Raw genomic sequence first — 24,156 nt, forward strand, 5'->3', positions numbered from 1 at the left:
ACCGACAGTTCCATTCAGAATTATTAGTGTTTACTAAACCAAAGCCTGACCTATAAAATTGTGCCTTTCCATCGGTTATTTTCTGTAATGAATGCACCAAGAGAACGTGTTTGTTTAGTTAAGAATTGAATGTGTTCTAAGTTTATGTGTCTATTTAGTTGTTAGAGATGTGTCTTCATACACCTCTCAACAATTTATCCCCTTCCCTCCCTTAAATTCATTACTTTCATTAAACATCCAGTAACATATAGTCTCTCAAACGTATACCAGATTGATTCCTGGAACAATGGGTTTGCCATAAAGGAGAGATTAACACATTAGACAAGTACTCTCCAGTTTAGATGAACAAGAGATACAAAATTCTTAAGGGGTTTAGTAGGTAGATGCAAAGTTGATGCATTCTGGCTTGGGTGCCTAGAACCAAGGGACAGACATTCAGGACAGAGATGACAGAACAGTTTTACCCAGAATTACTCAAGAGGGCCTAGTTACTGAGAACACTCAAGACAGAGATCGAGAATTTTTACATATTGGAAGAATCCAAGGATGTGAATCAGCACAGGAACATGTAACTGGGGTAAAAAAAAAAACTAAATAGCAGACCAGGCACAAAGGGCAGAATGGCATATTTCTATTTCTTATATTCTAGTATTCACAGAGCAATTAATTATATATGACACACACATCAAATACTACTGGAGGAGTACCACAGCTAAATCTGTCTCTGCAACCAATGCTTTTATCTGCAACAGAACTATTAAATTGCTACCAAAAGCAGTAATTCAGTTTAGCCTTCCAAGTACCAAAAACCAGAGCCAAATGGAGAACCAGCCCTGTTATCAAACACAAGGGGTTTCCATTTACTGCTAATTAGCACGTCATTTGAAATATAACTGCAGTTTGTCAGTAAATCCGATGCAGCAAAGGCCAATGATAGAACTTAAAACTTTGCTGAAACTTGTAGTTTAGACAATTTTTGAATTCAGATTATTGTTTACTTTTCAACACATTTGATCATATTTTACTTTATAATCATCTTCCCACAGATGTAAATTTTACAGCTAAAATGTCATATCAATTGAGCAAGTGACTGCTATAAACCATAGTTCAATGACACGAATACAGTCACAAATGCCTTATGAAACAATTGTCTCGTACACAATCTTAAACCAACTGATATCAGTTGCTTTTACAAAGTTAACTCTCATAAAAAATGTATAATTCTTTTTGCAGATGGCAAATTACATAAATTTTAGCCTCACACATTTATTAGAGGCTAATCAGATTATAAAATATTATATAGATAAGTAAATATACTTTAGAAAAAATATTGCTTCATTTTCATTTTCCTAAACAACCTGAAAAAAATAATATCAAACCAATGTAAAAAGAGGATGGAAATAGAAGTGAAAATTTACATTGAAATTCCATTACAAATTTATTTTTCAAAATCTGGAATAAACAACACAGCTCATCTAGCATATTATGTTATGCGTAGGTTTTTGGTATTCTCTGTCAAAGCAGAACTATATCCTCTCTCTGTAATTTATACCTGCACTTCCTAAATAGCTGCATACATGGATCCTGTAAAATCCCCCTTAAACAAATACTTATTCCATTCTATTTGAATTACCAACTCTGTGTACATATTTGATCAACCAGACACAACATATATGCTAAAATATTAAATTTTAATAGGTTATCAGCTGGAGAAGCTCTGCAAAGAGGAAAAAAGCATAACTTTTAATTTGCTTACCGCACTCTACCGGGAGAATCACTGGTACATGACGGCAAAGGCTTTGAATCATCGTCTTCACTTGTGTTCTGATGAATTCTACCATTTTGCTGGAATTCTGCAGAATAAATATCAATAAATTAAAATATCAAGCAGACACAATAGGCAGTTGATCATAATGTTGGCAAAGAGTATGTCTTCTCAGTACAAAGCCACACCTTGGAATAAAGTAAAACCTCCAACTGGCTTAGGACTGATTCAGATGAATATAGTTCAATTCATGCAAACGTTTTCAACTTTTTAAACCATTAAAACCTGCCTGGATGCAAACAAAAATCAGACTCTTTTGCCTCAGTGCAAACTGTACCCAAGACCACACTAACTTATACTCTCGGGGGGACTGTATAAAAACATACCAGTTCAGTGTAAAGTTTACTCATAATCTACTGAACAAGCATACACACCAGGTTTACTACATCAAACATCATTGATGGAGCCCTTAAATATAACTACTGTTTAATTTGTTATGGGGTTGACAAATTTCACAAGTCACCACAGTCAAAGCAAGGAGTTAAATGTAATTAAAGACATTTTCCGTTGGAAAAGTTTCTCATGCTACGTTGGTGTCCTAATGGTATATTAAAAAAATCCACATTTATTTTTCAATTCATAAAGTATTCATCTAAATAAACTAATGCTACTACCAACTATTTCAATACTTTACGAATTATACAACTCAAGAACACAGTGCAATAAAGACATGAACATTTAAAATAACTTTGTTTCATATAAAATATTCATGGCAATATTTTTTACTTGTGAACAATTAGAAAAAAATAAATTCCACCCCCGACTTGAATTATTTTTGAAGTACAACTTAATTGCCGAGTACACATACTTTCAATAATAACTAATAACATATTACTTTAAAAAAAATCCATGATTTGCCTTTTGTGAGAATATATTTTCTTAATATCAGCACCTAATGGAGAGGTTCCAGTTACCAATACATTCACAGTTCTGAGTACATAATGACTTAGATAAAATAATATAAATACTTGCGATGCCAGTATTTTGGCTAATCTTGGAAATCAACTTCAAACTATACTCATTAAATGGCTCTAGGTTCCCATCAGTGAAAAACATGTTTATGCTCCACCACAGGAGAGCAAGCTGAGAATGACAGAATGAAGTCACCTTAATTCCAGTTTTTCACTTATTTCTTCCAAAGTAAAACTAAAATATACTAGGATGTAAATCTTGGCAAATAAATTCTTTATATTTCTTCACAAAATAGGCTGCTACTGCCAACAGTTTTGGAAACAAGGATTGCATGATTGTGCTTTATAAGAAACTGGGAGGCAGTTTTCTCTGGTTCCGTCACTGTCTCTCAACACAAGAAAATTCTCCCAACAAAGGAGTACTGCTCTTCCTCTACAATACAAGTTTGTTCAGAGAGACAATTATTTTTTTAGAAGAATCCAAAATTTATTTTCTCTAGATATTGGAAATGTTCTTCAAAGGAACTGCAGAAACATAACAATTCATTTTCTGGAAGTCTGAAATGCTGAAAATGCTTGATATACAGTATCAGTGAAGAAATAAAAAGATTATCTTTTAGATCAATAACCTATCATTGGGTTTTGATGCTCACTCTATGATTTTTGGAAGCTTCAAACAAAAATTATGTACTATGCATTCAGCATAAGCATGTAGAAACTGCTTATTTCTGTGTTTTTAATCTCTGAACCCCTAATGAATGAAAACACAGCCTTGTTTAATCACAACTAACATTTATGTACTATATATCTTTCCAAATTTTAACTCATTTTCCTGCCTGTGGTTTTTGATATAATTTTACTAAATAAAAATTGACTATCATCAGCTCAGACAAATCTGAAAAACTTAATTTTATTTTAATTTAGTTTAGAGATACAGCGCGGACCAGAGACCCCTGCACATTAACACGATCCAACACACACTAGGGACAATTAACACTTACACCAAGCCAATTAACCTACATACCTGTACATCATAATTTGGGGTCCAATGTTTTTCTCAGACTTCATGTTAGAATCTTACTTCATGTTAGAATCTTACTACTAAACTGTGACTAAAATAAAATAAACTAAAACTGACAAAAATTTATCAACTTCAAAATGTTGCCTTTTTGATGATAATTGTCAATAAACATTAAAAAAAAAAATAGAACTTTCACATCTTACCAAACATATATGCTCTCATATGGCTTAACATTTGCATGTCTGGAAGTTTATTAGTTCTAGGAGCAGAATTAGGCTATTCGGCCCATCAAATCTACTGTCATTCAATTGTGGCAGATCTATCTTTCCCTCTCAACCCTATTCTCCTTCATTCACACCCATAACCCCTGACACACTATCTAATCAAGAATCTGCAATCACCGACTTTAAAATGTCCATTTACTTGACCTCCATAATCGTATATGGCAATGAATTCCACAGATTCTCCAACCTCTGACTAAAAAAATCCTCCTTATCTTTCTAAAGGTACGTCGTTTTTTTCTGGGGCTATGACCTCTACTTCTAGACTCTGCCACTAATGGAAATATCCTCTCCACATTCACTTTATCCAGGCCCTTCACTCTTTGGTAAGTTCCAAGGGGTCTCCCCTCATCCTTCTACTCCAGCGAGTAGATCCAGTGCCTTCAAACACTCATCATATGTTAACCCAAATATTCCAGGGATCATTCTCGTAAACCTCCTCTGGACCCTCTCCCATGCCAGCACATCCTTTCTCAGATATGGGGCCCAAAGCTGCCTACAATATTCCAAATGCGGTCGGACCAGATCCTTATAAAGTCTCAGCATCACATCCCTGAGTTTGTATTGTAGCCCTCTCGAAATAAATGCGAGCATTGCATTTACCTTCCTTACTACCACTTCTTACTACTAACTTGCAAATTAACTTCTTGGGAATCCTGCACCAGCACTCCGAAGTCCCTTTGCACCTCTGATTTCTGAATTCTCTCCCCATTTAGAAAATAGTCTACGGCTGTATTCCTACTACCAAAATGCATGATTCCACACTTTGCAACGCTGTATTTCATCTGCCATTTCTCAGCCCACTCTCCCAACCTGTTCAAATCCTTCTGCAGAGCCCCTGCTTTCCCTACACTCCACCTATCTTTGTATCATCTGCAAACTTGGCCACAAAGTCTTCAATTCCCTTATCCAAATCATTGAACATGAAGAGTAGTGGCCCCAGCACCGACCCATGTGGAACATCGCTAGTCACTGACAGCCAACCAGAAAAAGCCCCCTTTATTGACACTCTTTGCCTTCTGCCATCCAGTCAACCTGCTTGTATCTTTCCTCTGATGCAATAGGCTCGCATCTTCTTTAGCAGCCTCACATGTGGCATCTTATCAAAGGACTTTTACAAATCCAGGTAAACCACATCCACTGACTCTCCTTTGCCTATCCTGCTATTTACTTCCTCACAAGAATTCTAACAGGTTCGTCAGGCAAGATCTCCCTTTCACAAACCCATGCTGATTTCAGCCTATTTTATCGTTTGCTTCTGAGTGCTCAGAAACCTCGTCTTTTATCATGGACTCTAAAATCATACCAACCTCTGAAGTCAGCTTAACCGGCCTATAGTTTCCACTCTTCTGTCTCACTCCTTTCTTGCACAACGGAGTAATATTTGCAATTTTCTAATCATCTGGAACCACCTCTGACTCTAGTGATTCTGGAAAGATCACAATTAATGCCTCCACAATCTCTTTCAGAACCCTGGAGTGCAGTCCAGTTTTATCCACCGTCAGACATTTCAGTTTCCCAAGCACCTTCTCTTTAGTGATAGTCACTCCACTAACTTCCACTAACTTCCACTCCATAACTCTCTTGAATTTCACCTCATACTCCTGTTAGCATCTTTCTTCCTTTTTGGAAATAAAAGATCATGCATCTTCCGAATTGTTCCCATAAAAAATTCCTGCCATTGCTGTTCCACCCTCATTCCTGTTGGGGCCCCTTTCCAATCTACTTTAGCAAGCTCCTCCCTCATGCCTCTGTAGTCACCTTTGCTCAACAGACATTCCCAATTCAATTTTCTCCCTCTCAAATTGCAGGTTGTTAAATTCATATAGCCACATAGATTCAAAATACAGCATATATATGGATGTATGCTTTCCACTGAAACCTTCTAGTGAAGTTCCTTTGATCCTTTAGCTCCTGTAATCAAATCCACTTATTTCTTTGATTACACAATAGGGGAGTGAGGTCTCAGCCCTAATCAGGCTCCCAGGGCAGTAAAACCTTGTGTACCACTTTTACATCACCTTTAATCATGGAATCTGGGTGCAACAACTTGAATTTGAAGTAAAGTAAAAAACACAAAGTGCTGGAGTAACTCAATGGGTAAAGAGCCTGTCCCACTTTCACGACCTAATTCACAACCTTTTTTACTCGTGGACATTTTTCATCATGCTAGAAAAACGCCCCGACCTACTTGAGCCACGAGTACCTACGACTAGCATCATGGCCTGCTATGACCTACCTACGACATCGTGATGACCATGCTGCGAGTACGAGTCAATGGCAAACTCGGCAGAGGTCGTGAATTAGGTCGTGAAAGTGGGACAGGCCCTTAAGACAGCATCTGTGAGGAAATGTATAAATGACATTCTGGTTCTGGATTCAACAGTGGCTGAATGGGAGAAGCCAGAGGGTAATGGTGGATGGCTGTTTATCGGGTTGGAGGCAGGTGACTAGTGGGGTGCCTCAGGGATCTGTGTTGGGTCCTTTGTTGTTTGTCATGTACATCAATGATCTGGATGAAGGTGTGGTAAATTGGATTAGTAAGTATGCAGAAGATACCAAGATAGGGGGTGTTGTGGATAATGAAGAGGATTTCAAAAGTCTACAGAGTGATTTAGGCCATTTGGAAAAATGGGCTGAAAGATGGCAGATGGAGTTTAATGCTGATAAATGTGAGGTGCTACACCTTGGCAGGACAAATCAAAATAGGACGTACATGGTAAATGGTAGGGAATTGAAGAATACAGTTGAACAGAGGGATCTGGGAATAACCGTGCATAGCTCCTTGAAGGTGGAATCTCATATAGATAGGGTGGTAAAGAAAGCTTTTGGTATGCTAGCCTTTATAAATCAGAGCATTGAGTATAGAAGCTGGGATGTAATGTTAAAATTGTACAAGGCATTGGTGAGACCAAATCTGGAGTATGGTGTCCTACAATTTTGGTCGCCAAATTATAGGAAGGATGTCAACAAAATAGAGAGAGTACAGAGGAGATTTACTAGAATGTTGCCTGGGTTTCAACAACTAAGTTACAGAGATAGGTTGAATAAGTTAGGTCTTTATTCTCTGGAGCGCAGAAGGTTAAGGGGGGACTTGATAGAGGTCTTTAAAATGATGAGAGGGATAGACAGAGTTGATGTGGACAGGCTTTTCCCTTTGAGAATAGGGAAGATTCAAACAAAAGGACATGACTTCAGAATTAAGGGACAGAAGTTTAGGGGTAACATGAGGGGGAACTTCTTTACTCAGAGAGTGGTGGCGGTGTGGAATGAGCTTCCAGTGGAAGTGGTGGAGGCAGGTTTGTTGGTATCATTTAAAAATAAATTGGATAGGCATATGGATGAGAAGGGAATGGAGGGTTATGGTATGAGTGCAGGCAGGTGGGACTAAGGGAAAAAAAGTTGTTCGGCACGGACTTGTAGGGCCGAGATGGCCTGTTTCCGTGCTGTAATTGTTATATGGTTATATGGTTCAGCATCCTTCTTCAGTGATTGTGGTGGGGGGTAGAAAGCTGAAAAAGAGTAAGTGACCAAACAGCCTTGCTTTTCAAGCACAGGTCAGTACAACAGTTATCTTGGAATGGTATTATTATAACGTCAGAGACAGATCCACCCTTTAGCTCGATGCCGACCATCGAGCCTCCATTTTATTATTTTATTTTATTTTTAATTTATAATGGTCGATTCACCTACTAGTCTGTGTGTTTGGAATAAGGGAGGAAACCAGAGCATCTAGGGGATACCCATGTGGTCACTTCACACACAGTGCTTCGGAGTTCAGGATAAAGCCCCAGCTCTCTGAAGCTGTGTGGCTGCAGTTCTGCTGGTTGTGCCACCAAGCTACACTGTTCTGTTTACAATGTTCTGGGTGGATGCCTTCAGGGAATACATAAAAAATCAAAATATGTAGAAAAGTGGACATTACATATCGTTTAATAAAGGTAAAAGAGCTACACTTAATATTGTGGGCTGACATTTCTTATGAATGGAGTGTCGAGACGTTCCCAAAGAAAGGAATGGCTACATGAATGAAATAATATACAGTTATCCAGGGTAACTCATCTTGATTTTGTTGGGTGGCAATACAGACCACCCAAACATTCTGCTTGCCAAAATTCCAGTACTTTACAGCCATATCCGAGACTGTGGCTGAAGAACCAGATGTATGCTAATTTCCCAAGCTTAGTAAGGCTTTTGACAAGGTCCTACATGGCAGGTTGGTCCGGAAGGGATCCAAGGTTTGCTGGCAAACGGTATGCAATATTAGCTTGATGAAAGGAGGATGTTTTTCGGACTTGAAATCTGTAATAAATGATGCACTGAAGGGAATATATTTGGTCCCATGAGTAAGTCTGAAAACAATATAAAAATCAGTAGAATCGTAGATGGCAAATAAGGCTGCTGAAGGTTACGATGGACATAAATCAGTTGGAAAGTTAAATTCCTACACTCATTCTTTCCCTCCAGAGATGCTGCCTGTCCCGCTGAGTTACTCCAGCATTTTGTATCTACCTTGGAAAGTTAGATGGATCAGTGGTAGATGGAAATTAATCCAGACAGGCGTGAAGTAATGCACTTTGAGAAGTCAAATTCTGGCCGGAGTATTGACATACAATGGGTCCTTTGGATGAAAGTGCACAACATGCTGAAAGTGGCGACACAGGAAGGTAGGATATTAAATAAATCGTTTTTTATGCTTGCCTCCAGTGGTCGACACATTGAGTATATGAGTTGAGATATCATGTTTCAGTTGTACTAAATGTTGGTTGGAGCATATTTGGAGTATTGCGTAGAATTCTGGTTACCATTCTGGTTTCAGGAAGGGTGTGGTAGCAATAGAGAGAGTGTGGTAGAGATTCACCAGTATATTGAGTGGATTGGAGGGCTGTAATAATAAGAGATTGGACAGGCTTGGTTTATTCTCACTGGAATGGAGGAAGCTGAATGGTGAGTTTCAGAGGTTTATAAATTTAAGATGAGTAGAGAAAGGGTCAAGAGTCCGAGTCTTCTGCACAAGACAGGAGAATCCAGAACTAGAGGGCACAGATGGGGAGAAATTTAAAGGAGATCTGAAAATATATGGTAAAAGACAGGACTGGTTCACAAGTTAATGTTCTAAATTGGAGCAAGGATAGTTTTGATGACATGAGCATTTTTAGAGTAAAAGGGTAACTAGGGAGAGAATCGATTAATGATGTCCTCTATGTGTGGAGCCACAGTAGATAGACAACTGAGCATTTCTTGTCTAAAATATCATGTCTTGTGTCATGGAAGCTCAGGAATTCAGGGCGGAAATAGTGATGTTGTGAAACGTATCTACGTCACAAAAAAAGAGGTGCTGGCAGTCATAAAACATGTAAAGGAGGATAAATCACTGGAGGCTGACTAGTGTATCCTCAGACGTTGTGGGTTCCTAGGGAAGAAATTACTGGGGGCTTGGCAGATATATATTTGTACTATTTAGCCATGGGTGAAATAGCAGAGGACTGGGGGTAGCTAATGTTGTGGACAAGCCAGGGAACTTTAGGTCGATGAGCGTAGCCTCAGTGGTGAGAAAGTTACTGGATGACATTCTGAGAGACCTGCATTTGTAAAGATAAGGACTGATTAGGGATCGTCGGCATGGCTTTTGTGTGGAAATCGTGTTACACCAATTTGATTTTTTTTCCGACCTAATCAATAGGCTTGATGAGGGCTGGACCGTAGACTTGGTGGCACATGGATTTCAGTAAGGACTTTGACAAGGTCTTGCATGATAAGCTGCAGCTGAATTTTAGATCACATGGGATCCACGATGAACTAGCCAATTGGGTAAATAAGTTGGCTTGGTGATAGGTGGCAGAGGATAGAACTGTATCGCAGGGAGCAGTGCTGGGTCCATTGTGTTCATCATCTATATCAATGAGATGGATAAAAATATAGGGGGCATGATTAGTAAGTTGGTGAATGACACCAAAATTGGTGGAACAGTGGACAGTGAAGAAGGTTATTTAAGATTACAACTTGATCTAGAGCAACAGAGAAAGTGGGCCAAAGAATGGCAGATGGAATTTAACTTGGACAAGTGAGAAGCATTGTATCTTGGTAAGTTAAACCAGTGTAGGACTTAAACAGTAAATGGTGGGGCCCTGGTAAGCGTTGTTGAACAGAGACACCTACGGGTACAAGCCTCTAGTTCTCTGAAGATGGCAAAGGATCTTGGTGGGCATGACGGTGAAGAAGTGGTTGATGCACTTGCCGTTACTGGTCAGGACATTGATTCCAAGAGTTGGCATGCCATGTTACAACGTACAGCGGATTGGTTAGACCATGTTTGTGGCATTGTATGCAATTCTGGTTGGCGAGCTATAGAAAAGATGTCATTAAGCTGGAAAGGATTTAGAAAAAGATTCACAAGCCAGTTGATAGAACTGGAGGGTTTGAGTTCTATGAAAACTGCAAAGGTTGGGATACCCCTTAAGTGTTGGAGACTGAGGGGTGACCTTATATAGCTATAAAAAATCATGAAGGGCAAAGATATGGTCCCAGTCTTTTCCACAGGGTAAGGAAGTCTAAAATTAAAGGGCAAAACTTGAAGTTGAAGGAAAACAATTCAATAGGGACCTGAGGGGAAACATTTTCACACACTGGGTACTGGATATGTACCAGGTGGAACAACCTGCCAGATGTAGTAGTGGAAGCAGGTAGATATACAACGTTTAAAAGGCATTTACATGTACATGGCTAGGAAAAAAAGTTCAAGAATAGGTTTGAGGCAAGTAAAAGCATGGCCTCAAAAAGTATGGTGAAAGATTGTGGAGGATGGTGAACGTTCTAATATATTATTCAGTTTAGGAGGATATTCATAACTGGAAGTGGGTTGGAGAATGATATAACAAATGTATTTAAATATCAAGATGATAAATTGTCATTAAACTATAAGGCTAGGACAGGAACCAATACATGCTTGCAAGGTCAAAGATTATGAGTGGGAAGAACTTGCTATGGTAATGGGAATCAGACAGAGTTAAAATAAAGTGTAGGTTTCAGAGGATTGATGAACAACTGAGGGCCTCCAGTACTGGAGAGCATGCTAATGGAAGAAGCTTCTATTTGTGATGAAGGGTTAGAAGCTCATGCTTGGCAGTGAATTGTATATAAACCAAATGATTTAGTCCAAAGCAGCAGCTAAGAAACTTGCCACAAACGTTATCAGCTTCACAATGGAAAGCAAAACAATAGTGGTGGTCTCCTAATGTGTTGAGAAAAGTATGTCTCATCCATTGCAAAGAAACAAAGTGATTTGCCAATCTGTATATATTCAAAATTCTAAAAATCAAAATAAAGAGTAAAAAGTGAATGGAATGTGGGCTATCACCTCAAAAGGATTAAAATCCCAATGTGAGAAAACTTTGCTTAAGTTGTATAGAGAACTAATCAGACCGTACAAAGAAAACTGCATTCAGTGCTAGCCAATAAACTTCAGTAGAAATTACTTTGGAAGGGATACCGTGTATGTGTGAGTTTGGCCACTTCGGATTGAAATTGCTTTTTCCACCCAGAGGGTTATGTAAATATGAAACATGTTCTTTGGAAAAGTTAATGTGATTGAAATGTTTGTAATAAAGTTAGTTGGCTTTTTGTTAGCAAAAGTTAGCAAAGTTATCAAATGCAAGTAAATGGAGGTATGATCTAAATGAATAATGATAGAAGCCCAGCAATCTGAATGGCCTATGCTAATTGAAATATCAGTTCTCCTTAAATGATTATAACTACAGAATTAAATAAATTATGCAGACTTTATAATGTTTCCTTTCAAGCATCCTTTTCTTTCGCTGTGAAATATATACTATATCCGCAACTTCCTGTTATAGAAACATAGAATATAAGATTATGTTGATTCAAGATTTTTATTAAATCAACTACACAACCTGGCTTTAAACATTTATGCAAAAAAACCTACAGCAATCCTCCAAGCTTCAAATAAATGCTGGGCATAGGGATTTTTCATAATGTTCAAAACCTACTTAAGGTTTTCAATAATTGGACTTTTATTTAGAAAGCACTATCAATATAATTAAAGTCAGGATTTTGATACATGTTGACAAAATAACTAAACATAGACACAAAGCAATTCACAAAACCACCACCTCACTACCGTTTGTTGGTCATTTGAAGAAATGGGCCTTGAGCTCAGGCTCTCATTGAAACATTTTCACAAAAAGTAAACATTCGGCATTTTCAACTTTATTAGTGTTTTTATCTGATAATGAAGTTAACTGAGGGAACAAAACATAAATTCTAGTTTTCTCCATTATTTATAATATGTACTTACTTTGATTTCAATAATTTTCTAATTTATAACTACTGCAATGTCCTCTTAATTCAACATCAACAACTTAGTAACTGTTGTTAAATACATTTATATTCCCAACTCAATGATATTGCTATTTTGCTTTTTTTTTAACAGGAGGAAACATAGAATAACATGCTATTCAAGCATTAATTGATGAAATATTGGTTGGAATCAAATTTGAGGAGCAATACATCAACAGCTAATGAAAACATTTCACATGGTCTGACTAATCACCATTCAAAGATATGTAATCATTGATATGTTATCAATAAAATTAAACTAACTGCATTTTGGAAAGCCTGGGGATAATCAAATAATATAACTTTTCATTTTGGTAAATATCTTGTGTGTATGATCCAAAGACAGCCTTCAATAATTTTTCTTCCAATTAATTAAAGCTGACTGCTAATAAATACTGTTGAAAAATTGATTGCAAATGGCAAAAATTAAATCTTAATGTCATTAATAACTCCAGTTCTGCTTAGAGTCCAACAGATTAAAAGTTTTTGTTAACACATTTGAAAATAGGGAATATACTATAAAATATTAAAACTAAGATATTGATTTTCCAAATCTATTTGCTTTCAGTAAAGGTTATCAGTAAGTAAACTTTTTATCAAAGTAGAGCCTCAAGTAGATTCAGTAAGTTTAATTTCATAACCATAGGAGGAAAAACTTACCAGTTTTAATACTACCTTTATAAAAAAAAACACATGTTCTCATTGAAGAGTTGCAAATCAATTAAGGCATTAAGTAATTTCTGATGTATGACCCATCACCCTCAATCCGAAAATCAAAATGAACCATGTGTGTGCAGTACTTACTTTCTGACATGATGGTGCCATTAGGCAAATTTCCCAAGTCAACATTAAGGCCATCCAGGCAAACAGTCAATTCACCGCTGCATACAACACTACTTTTGTTCCCCATTTGAAGGTTCAAATTCAGCTGAATATTCTCCACTGTGAGCAAGAAAAAAAGATTAATTGATTAAGTTTGGTGTTTCTCTAACATTTGTGAAGACAGAAACTACTGTTGCAGCTTCATGTCACCAAGTTTCAATAATCAAAGTCCATTTGCTGAAGCGCATCTGAATGCTAAGTGTTTTAAAGTTGGATATATAAAGACAGATTTTCCTAATGTTGAACACCATGATAAGAAATAATAGTAAAATTACTTTATTATTTATCCACACGATAACTTCATGACAAGCATTAACTCCAAGGATGGGCAGATGAACTTTAGAGTTGGCTGTGGTGTGGGCCAGTCACATCTAAAATCCCTCTCAGGAAGCATCTCGCTTTGCTTTATCTAATTCAGAGTTCCCCAGCCTTAAACAGTGACAATGTATGTATCTGACTGAATACAACTCTGACCTTAGTATACAGCTGCACCAGGATGGGTTAGGATGGGAGGTTACACAAAAAAGCTGGAGAAACTCAGCGGGTGCAGCAGCATCTATGGAGCGAAGGAAATAGGCAACGTTTCGGGCCGAAACCCTGTTTCGGCCCGAAACGTTGCCTATTTCCTTCGCTCCATAGATGCTGCTGCACCCGCTGAGTTTCTCCAGCTTTTTTTTGTGTAACCTTCGATTCTCCAGCATCTGCAGTTCCCTCTTAAACACTGGGTTAGGATGGGACTCAACCAATATTTCCCACATCAGAAAACCATTTTCTCACCCAGCCAACTGAACTTTAGCCAATCAGATATTATTACAGTGAGAACACTGTTGCTTTAAAAAATATGATTCATTTAATCAAAGGTAAAGTAAGATAAGTTGCTGTGTGATACTCTACTGATTGCTGTCTAAGATTGCTACTGCAAAGCAATGACAGACTAGTGATGGGTGTTGATTCAAACTCAATTATTGTGTCCCCTTCATAACACACCCAGCCAACATAGTATCTTGATTTTGAAAAATGAAACTTTGTTGATGGCTCTAACTCAGTGTAAAGGACTGACAACTTCGACCTCGTGCAAATCACCACCAGAAAGTGAAGTGCAAAACATACGAGAAGAGTGGAGGATAGAGAGGGGTTCAAAAAGGGATTTTGCAATTTATATGCACTGACGAAAGGAAATACTTCAACTATATATTTTTTTTAGAATGCCAAATGCAATTTTTTTTCTAATTTCAACAGATTGTTCAATTAAACTATTAGAAAAGAAACACGCATCAAATTATATATTTAATACTATAATAGACCATTTGGTCCAAAAGATCCATGCAAATATTGGCAGAAAATACGAAAAAAGAAAAGAAGGAATTTCATGAATTATCTGCCTCACCTCCACCTTCACACAACATCCAAATATGAATTGATTAATTTAGTATACAGATACCTATCTTAACTAACTGAACATCCACAACACTTTATCAAAGAGCATACTGAATATTAATAACTCACAAGATAAGATGTCATGTCGGGAGTTTGTCAAGGTCGTGGTAAGATGCCAAAAAAAATTGTTAACTTAGTTACAATGGACACTCCACTGACACTCAATGGAATGGCGCTACAGAATCCAACATTTCAAGTGTTTAGCGTTAGGTTTATTATTGTCATGTCTATCGAGATACAGTGAACTACTTTCATTTGTGTGCGATCTAATCAAATCAGCTAACACTGTGCATGAGAATAATCAAGCCAAACACAAGTACAAAAGGTACAATGAAGAAAGAGATCCCGAGTGCAGAATATAGTTTGTCAGCACCATTGCATAATATTTGCAGAGGTAAAAGTCAGTTTGACATTGAGGTCAGTTGGAAAATCGGAACTACACCCTATCCTATGGAATGACCATTTAAATGTCTGATAACTGAGGGGTAGAAACTATTGAAGGTATACACAAAATGCTAGCATAACTCAGCGGAACAGGCAGCATCTCTGGAGAGAAGGAATGGGTGATGTTTCAGGTCGAGGCCCTTTTTCAGACTGAACAAACTATTCCCAAGTCTGGTGGTAAGTGCTTTCAAGCTTCTGTATCTTCGCCTGATGGGAGCATGGGAGAAGGAGGACTGATCGGGATGGAAAAGAACCTTGATTATTTTGGCTACTTGGCCGAGGGCATGTGAAGTGTAGATGGAGTTAACAGTGCGAAGTCTGGTCTGTGTGATAGACTCTGCAATTTCTTACAGTCTTGGGCAGAGCTGTTCCCAAACCAAGATGTGATGCAACCTGACAGCATGCTTTCCACTGTGCATCTATAGAAGTTTATAACAGTCCTCAGGGACATGCAAAATTCCCTTGGTCTCCTGCGGAAGTAGAGGCGTTGGTGTGGTTGATTGGCTGTGATTGGTGCATCAATGTGATTGGTGCACGACAGATTGTTGGGAATATTTATGCTTAGGAACTTGAAGTTCTCAATCATTACCGCTTCTGAACCATTCATACTGATTGGGGCATATACTCCACCACACCTCCTGAACATGATAGCTGGATTCTTTGTCTTACTGACATTGAAGGAGAGGTCGTTGTCCTGACACTACTGTTACTAAACTCTTTATCCCTTATTGTATTCCATCTCAGCTAATCATAAGACTCCCATCATTTAAGAAAAATATAAATAATTATAATATATTTGATTTTAATTCGATTTGGACCCTCTGATAATTAATATCTGAACTGGCGACCCAAGTGGAGAAAAGCAGAAGAATCTTGAATCTACAAGTTTTTCCTTCCACGGAACCTGCCTGACTTGTTGAGTGTTTTCACTTTTTCACCTATGCTTCACATTTCCAGCATCTATATTTGTTTGCTTTTCATTCGTTACAGGGACCATTCAGATGGTTGAGGCAGTTTCACATTGTGATTAAGGTACATTATGATTTGGGTGCAGATTTGCAAGTCTGGCAAGAAATGGGAACATCTCCATAATTCATAAAAAAACATGCTTAATTCCCTCGGGGAAAGAAGCCAGCAATCTACCTTACCACCGGCATTGCTAATAAATCTTACAAAGCTGTCTAAATTTGGCTTTATGCAGCTTTAGCTTAGCAATATTTTAGATTTGCGTATCATTGGTATTGGCGAGGCCAGTAATTAGTAACAATCCTGTTCTAAGCAATGGCGTAGAATTAGCTTGCGGCTTTTTGAAGCTCCAGTTCAAGTTCAAGTTCCGGCCATGCACCAATTAAGGTACAGTGAAGAGGTGCCATGCGCAAAAAAGAACAATCCAATTTTGTTAGGAATCAACATCCGTCACATGGAAGGGTTCAGGATGGAGCTTTTGAACCCTCAGATCACATGGCCCCGTTGAGGTAAGATGAAACTGCATGGGGAAAAGGTTTCCCCCCCAACCGGAGACCGCAGCTTCCCCCCCCCCCCACTTCCACAGCCCTCCAAACAGCTCCCTGAAACACTTGCGGCGAGCTCCAAACTCCAGGAAAGAAACGTACATTTTGGATCACACGAGGTAAGTGACTGAAAAATTCCCCCCCACCCCCCACCACATAAAACATACCGAGAAACATTAAAACGTACATTTTGGACACACTAAAAATAACAAAAAGTCGAAATGACACACAGGCTGCTGGCGAGGCTGCCACCCGCGGCGCCACCCGGTGTAACTGCACTCTGCTTCACGAAGTACACTACTCACCGTGGCAGAGGGAATGAATGGTAGATGGAGTGTTAATTGAATGCATGGTTTGTTCTAGATTTCATCAAACTTCCTTGTTGTTAAACTGTTTTCATCTATGCACATGAAGAGTACTCCATTACATTCATGATTTGTACAATGTATATGATGGGAAAGTTGGGATGTCAGGAATCGTCTTCAAATACCCAGCTTCTAAACTGGACGTGTCGCCACACTATTTATCTATCTCATTTAATGATCAATGATAACCACGCATCAGCCTTTTCTGCAATTTTACATTATTATTTAATATTCTGGTCATTGACATTTTGGTAAGTAAAACCCTACCCCTTTTGGAGTAGCAGTGGTCTGGATTATATATATTTTTTAATATTACGTATAAAAACAAATTGAATGAATTGGAAATTCAACTTGAAGGGAAGATAACTGATGACCCTATAACATTTCTAAGACATGTTTGAAGGATGCAAGACAGTCAGAACTGGAACTAAATATAACATGCTATAAAGTATAATGACAATAATAAACCAATTGCAATACAAATATCAATATATTTTTTATATTCATTTTAGAGATCAAATCATCATCATCCCTAAATGCCGTTAAAAAAGTGAGGGTGCATCATTTTCTTGAATTTTCCGGTGAAGGTATGCTCTTGGTACTGTTGGGTGACAAATTCTAGGATTGTGACACAATGATAGACCAGTGATACATTTCCAAATCAGTGATACAACAATGCTTCTTGTAAACAGTAAAGATCTACATTTCGGAAATATAAATAGGTGTCATATGAATCTATGACTTTGATTCATTGCTATCTATAAAATAGAAACATAGACAAATAAACTAATTTGTGTAAACTCAAGATTTATTCCTAGTTCATCTTCAACTTGCTTCCACAACTTCAAATAGAAACAGCCGTGTTACTGCTTGAGAAAGCCAATTTCTGTCCACCAGTCAGAAATTCAACCCTCACTTACTCCAATCTGCTTGCCACATGTGTTAAGACCTTCACCGAAGAAAAGATGGCTCTGATTCAGTTAGTTTAGATAAGAGAATACATTTCCTTGCCTCCCATTTCCTTTATGAAACCGAATGCAGCAGTAAAATTATGATAAGACCACAATTTACTTCACTGACAAAAAGGCAAAAGTAGGCTGTGAAAAACTAAATTATTTTCTTGAACTGAATTATTGTAAAGAATTTTAAAAGTTGTGAGTTAAAATAGCTTTCTCCTCCAATTCTTATACCGCAACATGCAGAAGTCAAGTTACAAATAGAAATGCTTCAAAACCAGAATTTCTATCATAAATTACTTTAGCATATGTTAAAAAATCTCTGAAAAATAAAGTCAGTAGTAAATTAGTGAAATGATATTTCAGAAAAGAAAGGATTTAATAACATAGTTTAAAATTGCATCAGTTTATGCAAAAGCACTATCCAATTATGTTTCTCCCCCCACTGATGCTTCATGATTTGTTGAATGCTTCCAATAGAAGTTATTAGTCATGCAAGTTCAAAGAACAACTCAACATCCACTAGGTTATGTTGCATCCCTCCGGAATTAATGTTGGGTTATAAAATTTCACATTTGGAATCCTGCGACCGAATCAAGCCTTTCCAAATCAGGTGTAACACGGGGTTAATGTCATATCAGTAAAATATTAATGAGCTTGATTATGAACTTAGAACAAAGAATAGTACAGCACAAGAACAGGCCCTTTGTCCCACAATGTCTGTGTTGAACAAGATGACAAATTCAACTAATCCCTTCTGCCGGCAATTGCTCCATATCACTCCATATTCATGTGCCTATCTAAAAACCTCTTAAAACCACTATCGTATGTGGCAGCGTATTCCAAGCACCTATCACTGAGTAAAAACTTGCCTCACTCATCTCCTTTGAACTTTCCCACTCTGACCTCAAAGCTATGCCCTCCAATACTACATTTTGACCCTAGGAAAAAAAGATTCAGATTGTCTACTAACTCTAGCTTTCATCTATCTATCTATATCTATATCTATATCTATATCTATATATAAAACTCAAATCCGTCCGTCCGCCTGCAGTACGGATCCCTTCCTGCCTTTCGATTCGTGCCCGATACTCGCAGATGTCCAATCGGAAGGGCCGATGCTCGCAGATGTCCAATCGGAATGGATTCATTTGCATGTACGGCTGCCGGCTGCATTTCTTCCTTTGATTCATTGCCACGCCCAATCCAGACGCTCAATCTCCGAGATATTTTCCATTTCGGTAGAGATTTCGCTTTTCTTTCTAAATATCCGCTCCTCATTTCATTTCGTCGTGTTGAAGTACATGTTTTTAATCAAATCCTTCTCCCCCCCCCCACCCACCCCCAAGTATTTCAAAAATAAACAGGCTTCTCCATTTACATGTCAGCTTCCAACACACTTCGAAACAAAGTTGCAAGAGAGGAACACTGAACTTTTCACTGCTGCAGCAGGCATGGGAGGGCTGCAATCTTACATTTGGGAACGGGCTCAGTTCCAATGGAGGAGATGGGTGCATGGCGGAATATTGGGTTGGGGGATCACACCATTGGGGGAGCAGACCCAACGGGTCTGCACTTGGTCTAGTATACTATTAAAAGTCTCAACTTGTTTGTCTGTCTATCTGTGATCTCAGGGGCACGCCAAAACGGTACACAATAGCGCAAATATTTTTTGCAGAATCTTACTCAGCTTTTTCCCGTGGTCGTTCGGATCAAGTTTCTTCATATTTGATGTTGTATTTCACAAGTTATCGATATTTAAAGTTTTAAAAAAGCCTTGAGAATAATAACTGACTGAGAGTGAGACTTTTCTAGCAGCTTCCAGTGATGATGTCACAATGGCATCTCACACTCCTCAAATCACATCTCAGCCCAATGCTGCCGTGAACATTCCGACAACCGAAAATGACATCACAATGTGATCTCTGCTGCCAATACACAAGCTATGAAACTTGACGGAATGGGAGATGGGAGGAGAAGAAATGTTATTTAAACATTGTCTTTAGTAGGAGAAGGCGAAAGGGGAGAGGTGAGGGAGGGAGTGACTGCCGGTAGGGAAAAGGAGAGTGAGGGCGAAGTCACAGAGAGACAATGGGGTCAGCAGCTTCAAGGGGAGTAAGGAGAGAATGAGATCCCCCCCACCACGTGGGAAGGATTGATTGATTGGAGCACAGACGCCGACCCAAAAGTCAAGTCCATTCATTGGCTCCGGGAAGCGGCGACTGACCCCTCCCCCCCGCGGGAAGGATTGATTGGCTCCAGGGAGCGATGACGCCGACCCAAAAGTCGAGTCCATTCATTTGCTCCGGGAAGCGCCGACTGCCCCCTCCACCACGTTGGAAGGATTGATTGCATTGGGGGAACGGGTTGTGATGGGGGGGAAACAGGTGAGTGGTGGAAACGGGTTGCATTGGGGAAACAGGTGAGTGGTGGAATATTGCTTTGGGGAAACAGGGCCCAACGGGTCAGCGGGGTAGGGAGGGGAGAGCGGTTATGGAGGGCGGGAGGGAGCAAATGAGGGCAGGGAGCGACTGAGAATTGGGGAAAGGAGAGGGAGGGAGAGTTGAAGGAGGGAGTGGAGGAGGTGAGGTGAGAGAAGAGAGAGGGTGAACGGGAGGGGAGGGAGTGTTGGGGATGAGGGGAAATAAGCCTCGCCTGCGCATTTCGGGGCTATGGGTGAGTGGTAGAATATTGAGTTGGGCGAACGGGTTACGTTGGGGGAACGGGTGATGGGGTGATTGGCTCGGGGGGGTGAGCGCCGATGCCGCGTTCGGGGACCAGCCCTCCCGTGTAATGTCGCCAACTCCCCCCACCCCCTCCTCCCACGTTGGGAGATGGGGCCCAACGGGTCCTACTTTTCAAACTTCTCGGCACCAACCTCTTCTGGGGTCCAACCTTCAAAAGTCCAAACTTCTCGGTTCCAACCTCTCTTCAGAGCTAATACACTCTGATTCGGTTGGCATTCTGGTTAACCTGCTTCCACCCCAAAGCCTCCACATCCTTCTTGTAATTGGGCAACCAGAACTGCACACTCCAATGCTCTAAATGCAGCCCAACCAAAGTTATATCAAGCTGTAGATTATTAAGAAATAGGTAGCTAAAATTTATTTCTTTAGTTCCAATATCTGTTTAGCTATTTGGTACCCAATCTTTATTACACTCCCTGTAACCTGGAGTATTTTACTTGGCTAAAAGTGCATAAAATGCAAGCTGTTGGATGATAGATGCAAGACTGCCATGTCTAATTTTGCTAATGTTAATAAGTTACATAGTACAGAAAACAAAATAATTCTGGCAGATAGAATGGGAAATATGGGAAAATGTGAGGAGTGCAAAGAGACAGATCTGGGTATTTTCTAAATGGATAAAAGTCAGAAAAAGTGGATTAACAAAGATTTCATTGACCACAAACAGAATTTGGTAGAAAAGTATTACAAAAAAGGATCATGCAATATTGACCATTCCCTAAATGCATGGAGCACAATCAGTTGAAGATATTTTGCAGATGTACAACATTTTGTTTAAGCCTTATGAAGTCCTAGATTACTTATGATTAGTTTTGACTTTGGAAAGATGTGATAGTAACTTCAAAATATAAAATTTGAGGTAATTATAGTTAAAGGATTCCATCTGGTGGGGCATCCGTGTCAAGGGTGGATGAAGCATCATCATGTTAGCATTTTGATGAAAAAGTGAAAACTCTTGTGAACAATTTATCAATGATCTATCACTTGAACACAACAGCTCCATATTTTATTTTATTACCAAAGGTATTATAATCAATTATAAAATAACAATAAAAAATTGCTTGTGATCCTGAATAGGTCAGGCAGCATCTATGAGGAGAAAAATGTTTCAGGGCAATGGCACTTGATCAGAACCATGAGAGGTAGATGGAGTTGGGATATAGATCAGCCATGATCTCATTACTGTTTGGAGAAACACGAGGGAATTAATAACCTAAACATGTTCTCATGTTCTAAATTCATTCTGTCCTGCATAAGAAAATAAACAATCAAATTTTCCATTAAAAGTGAGAATATTACAAATTAGAATCAATTAGTTACCAACAATGAGTCACATCACATTTATTTTATTTTACACAAACGGTTTTATGAATGTTTCCTCAAAAAAATCCCTCAAATAACACAAACTCAGCAAATTGGAAAAGTTAAGTATAAATCATTTCAGGCATAATTGTAAAAATCAAATAGAACATCTACCTAAGAAGCAGGTCACATATTTTTTTGATCTGAAAAATGTCCTGCATGTTAAGAAAAAAATGTTTTTAAAAAAGTACAGTAATAAAAACCAAGTTGAAAAGCCAAAAATCTTTCCATTTTGACAAATGGTAGTAATTGTGATCAGTTTGCTGATTCTGTGTTCTAACATGAACCTACTGCCTCTGATGGAGTATCAGGGGTTAAAATACTTTAAGCAATATCCAATTTAAAAAAAACGTTCAAATGCGCTAAATGTTTTTAACTAATTTCAAAGGATTATATTTGATGCTATGTAATGCCATGCAATTGTGAACTGTAACATGTACATCTGTGCCTATTGCACCACTGCCAAAATGTGACTCCCGTTTGAAGGCAAACTCTTCTGGATTTCTTTTCCATAAAGTCCTGCTGTTACAACACAAAACTTCACTGAAACCAAAGGCATTGTTCTGAATGTCGTTATCTCAGGACTGAGTCATGGTTAACCAGAAGATAATGTAAAACAGAAAGCATATATGGATTGCCAGCAAGATCAGGGAAAGCAAAATCAAGACTGTTTAATTGTCAAATGTACCAGCAATGGAAGAATGAAAAAGAATCTTGCTGCAGCTTTACTGTGTCCTTAGAAAAATAGGTGCAGGAGTTGGCCATTTGGCCCTTCGAGCCTGCACCGCCATTCAATATGATCATGGCTGAAATGGTTGCTCTCAATTGTGCGAAACATAAAGTGTCGGAGGAACCAGCAGGTCAGGCAGCATCTGTGGAGGGATTGGGTGGATGACATTTTGAGTTAATTGTATGTTGTGCAAAACTTTCAAACGACTTTCTTGGGACAGTAAAGTTCACTCCCAGATTCTTCTCATAGTAAAAATTGTGAATATATTAAATATTATAATATTAGCGGCAAGGTGGCGCAGCGGTAGATAGTAGATAGTGCTTGAAGATAGTCCTCCAAAAAAGAGGGCATGCCAAAGGTTTATGCTCTACGTCATTAGGGATGGTACCGGGTTCTGCAGTAATCACACTAACACTCGCGGTGGGGTGAACTCACATGATGTGTTTTATTTGCATCGGCAAGAAAGTCCAGGGCCACATGGGGGCACTCTCCCTTGTCGTCGGGGAACATGCACGGTGGCAATCTCGGATTTAACCAGGCAGCTCAGTTCTGCTTTCTAAAAGGAGGAGGTGTGGCGATCTCAGGTTTCTCCCTGAAGTCCACACTTGCCTCAACAAGAGGCACTGCCGATCTCAGGCTTAATCTGGCGGCCCAGTCTTTGAGACCATTAATAAAAGATTAGTAGGCCCCCAGTCATCACCCATGACTGACCATAGGTGATGCATCCTGGTTGGATGCAAGCCTGGGCGATGTGATATGGAGGACAGGCTGTTGCCCATGCAGCGCGTCCTCCCTCTCCACGTCGCTGATTGATCCAAAGGAACAGCGGGGCCGTTACAGTTTGGCACCAGCGCCGTCGCAGGAGCTGCCAGAGCGAGGTTGTAGACAACGACGAACTGCCTTAGGGGCTCTGACTCCGGATTTTCTTGAGGTTTACTCCTGGAGCCTTTTCCATGACTGGATATGGCCACAAGGCAGTGGGGGTTTTAAATCAGAGTTTTCCCTCTCCTAGATGGACCACCTTCCCAGGCTGACGAGCCCCATCTGCCCGAGACTCGTGGGTGCAGCAGCGTCTACCTTCCCGTGCAGGTCCATAGCACCTACCCACTGCCACAGATTAATGGTCACAGTATCTAAAAGTGGGCAAGCTAAAGAATCTTTCTTGATTCATAAATACTCCAAAATAAATTCGGTACAGTGGTGTAGCAGTCGAATCAATGCCTCACAGCGTCTGAGATCCTGGTTCGATATTGACTATGGGTGCTGTCCCTCATTCCAAAGGCGTACGGGTTTGTGGGTTAATTGGTTTCTGTAATTTCCGCCTAGTGT

At 39.2% G+C, this 24,156-nt stretch overlaps 1 protein-coding gene across 2 annotated transcripts in view; it reads right to left on the bottom strand.

The window, feature by feature from the left end:
- wwp2 (WW domain containing E3 ubiquitin protein ligase 2) overlaps window positions 1-24,156 on the bottom strand; it is a 169,442-nt gene that overhangs the window by 105,047 nt on the left and 40,239 nt on the right. For both annotated transcript variants that reach the window (XM_055648966.1, XM_055648965.1), the window contains exons 5-6: window positions 13,198-13,335; window positions 1,757-1,853 (exon numbers count right to left, since the gene is read on the bottom strand). In XM_055648966.1, coding sequence (XP_055504941.1) covers window positions 1,757-1,853; window positions 13,198-13,335 — 235 coding nt within the window. The remainder of the gene's footprint in view (window positions 1-1,756; window positions 1,854-13,197; window positions 13,336-24,156) is intronic.

The sequence above is a fragment of the Leucoraja erinacea genome, chromosome 17 (genome assembly GCF_028641065.1).
Source record: "Leucoraja erinacea ecotype New England chromosome 17, Leri_hhj_1, whole genome shotgun sequence".
Lineage (NCBI taxonomy): Eukaryota > Metazoa > Chordata > Chondrichthyes > Rajiformes > Rajidae > Leucoraja > Leucoraja erinaceus.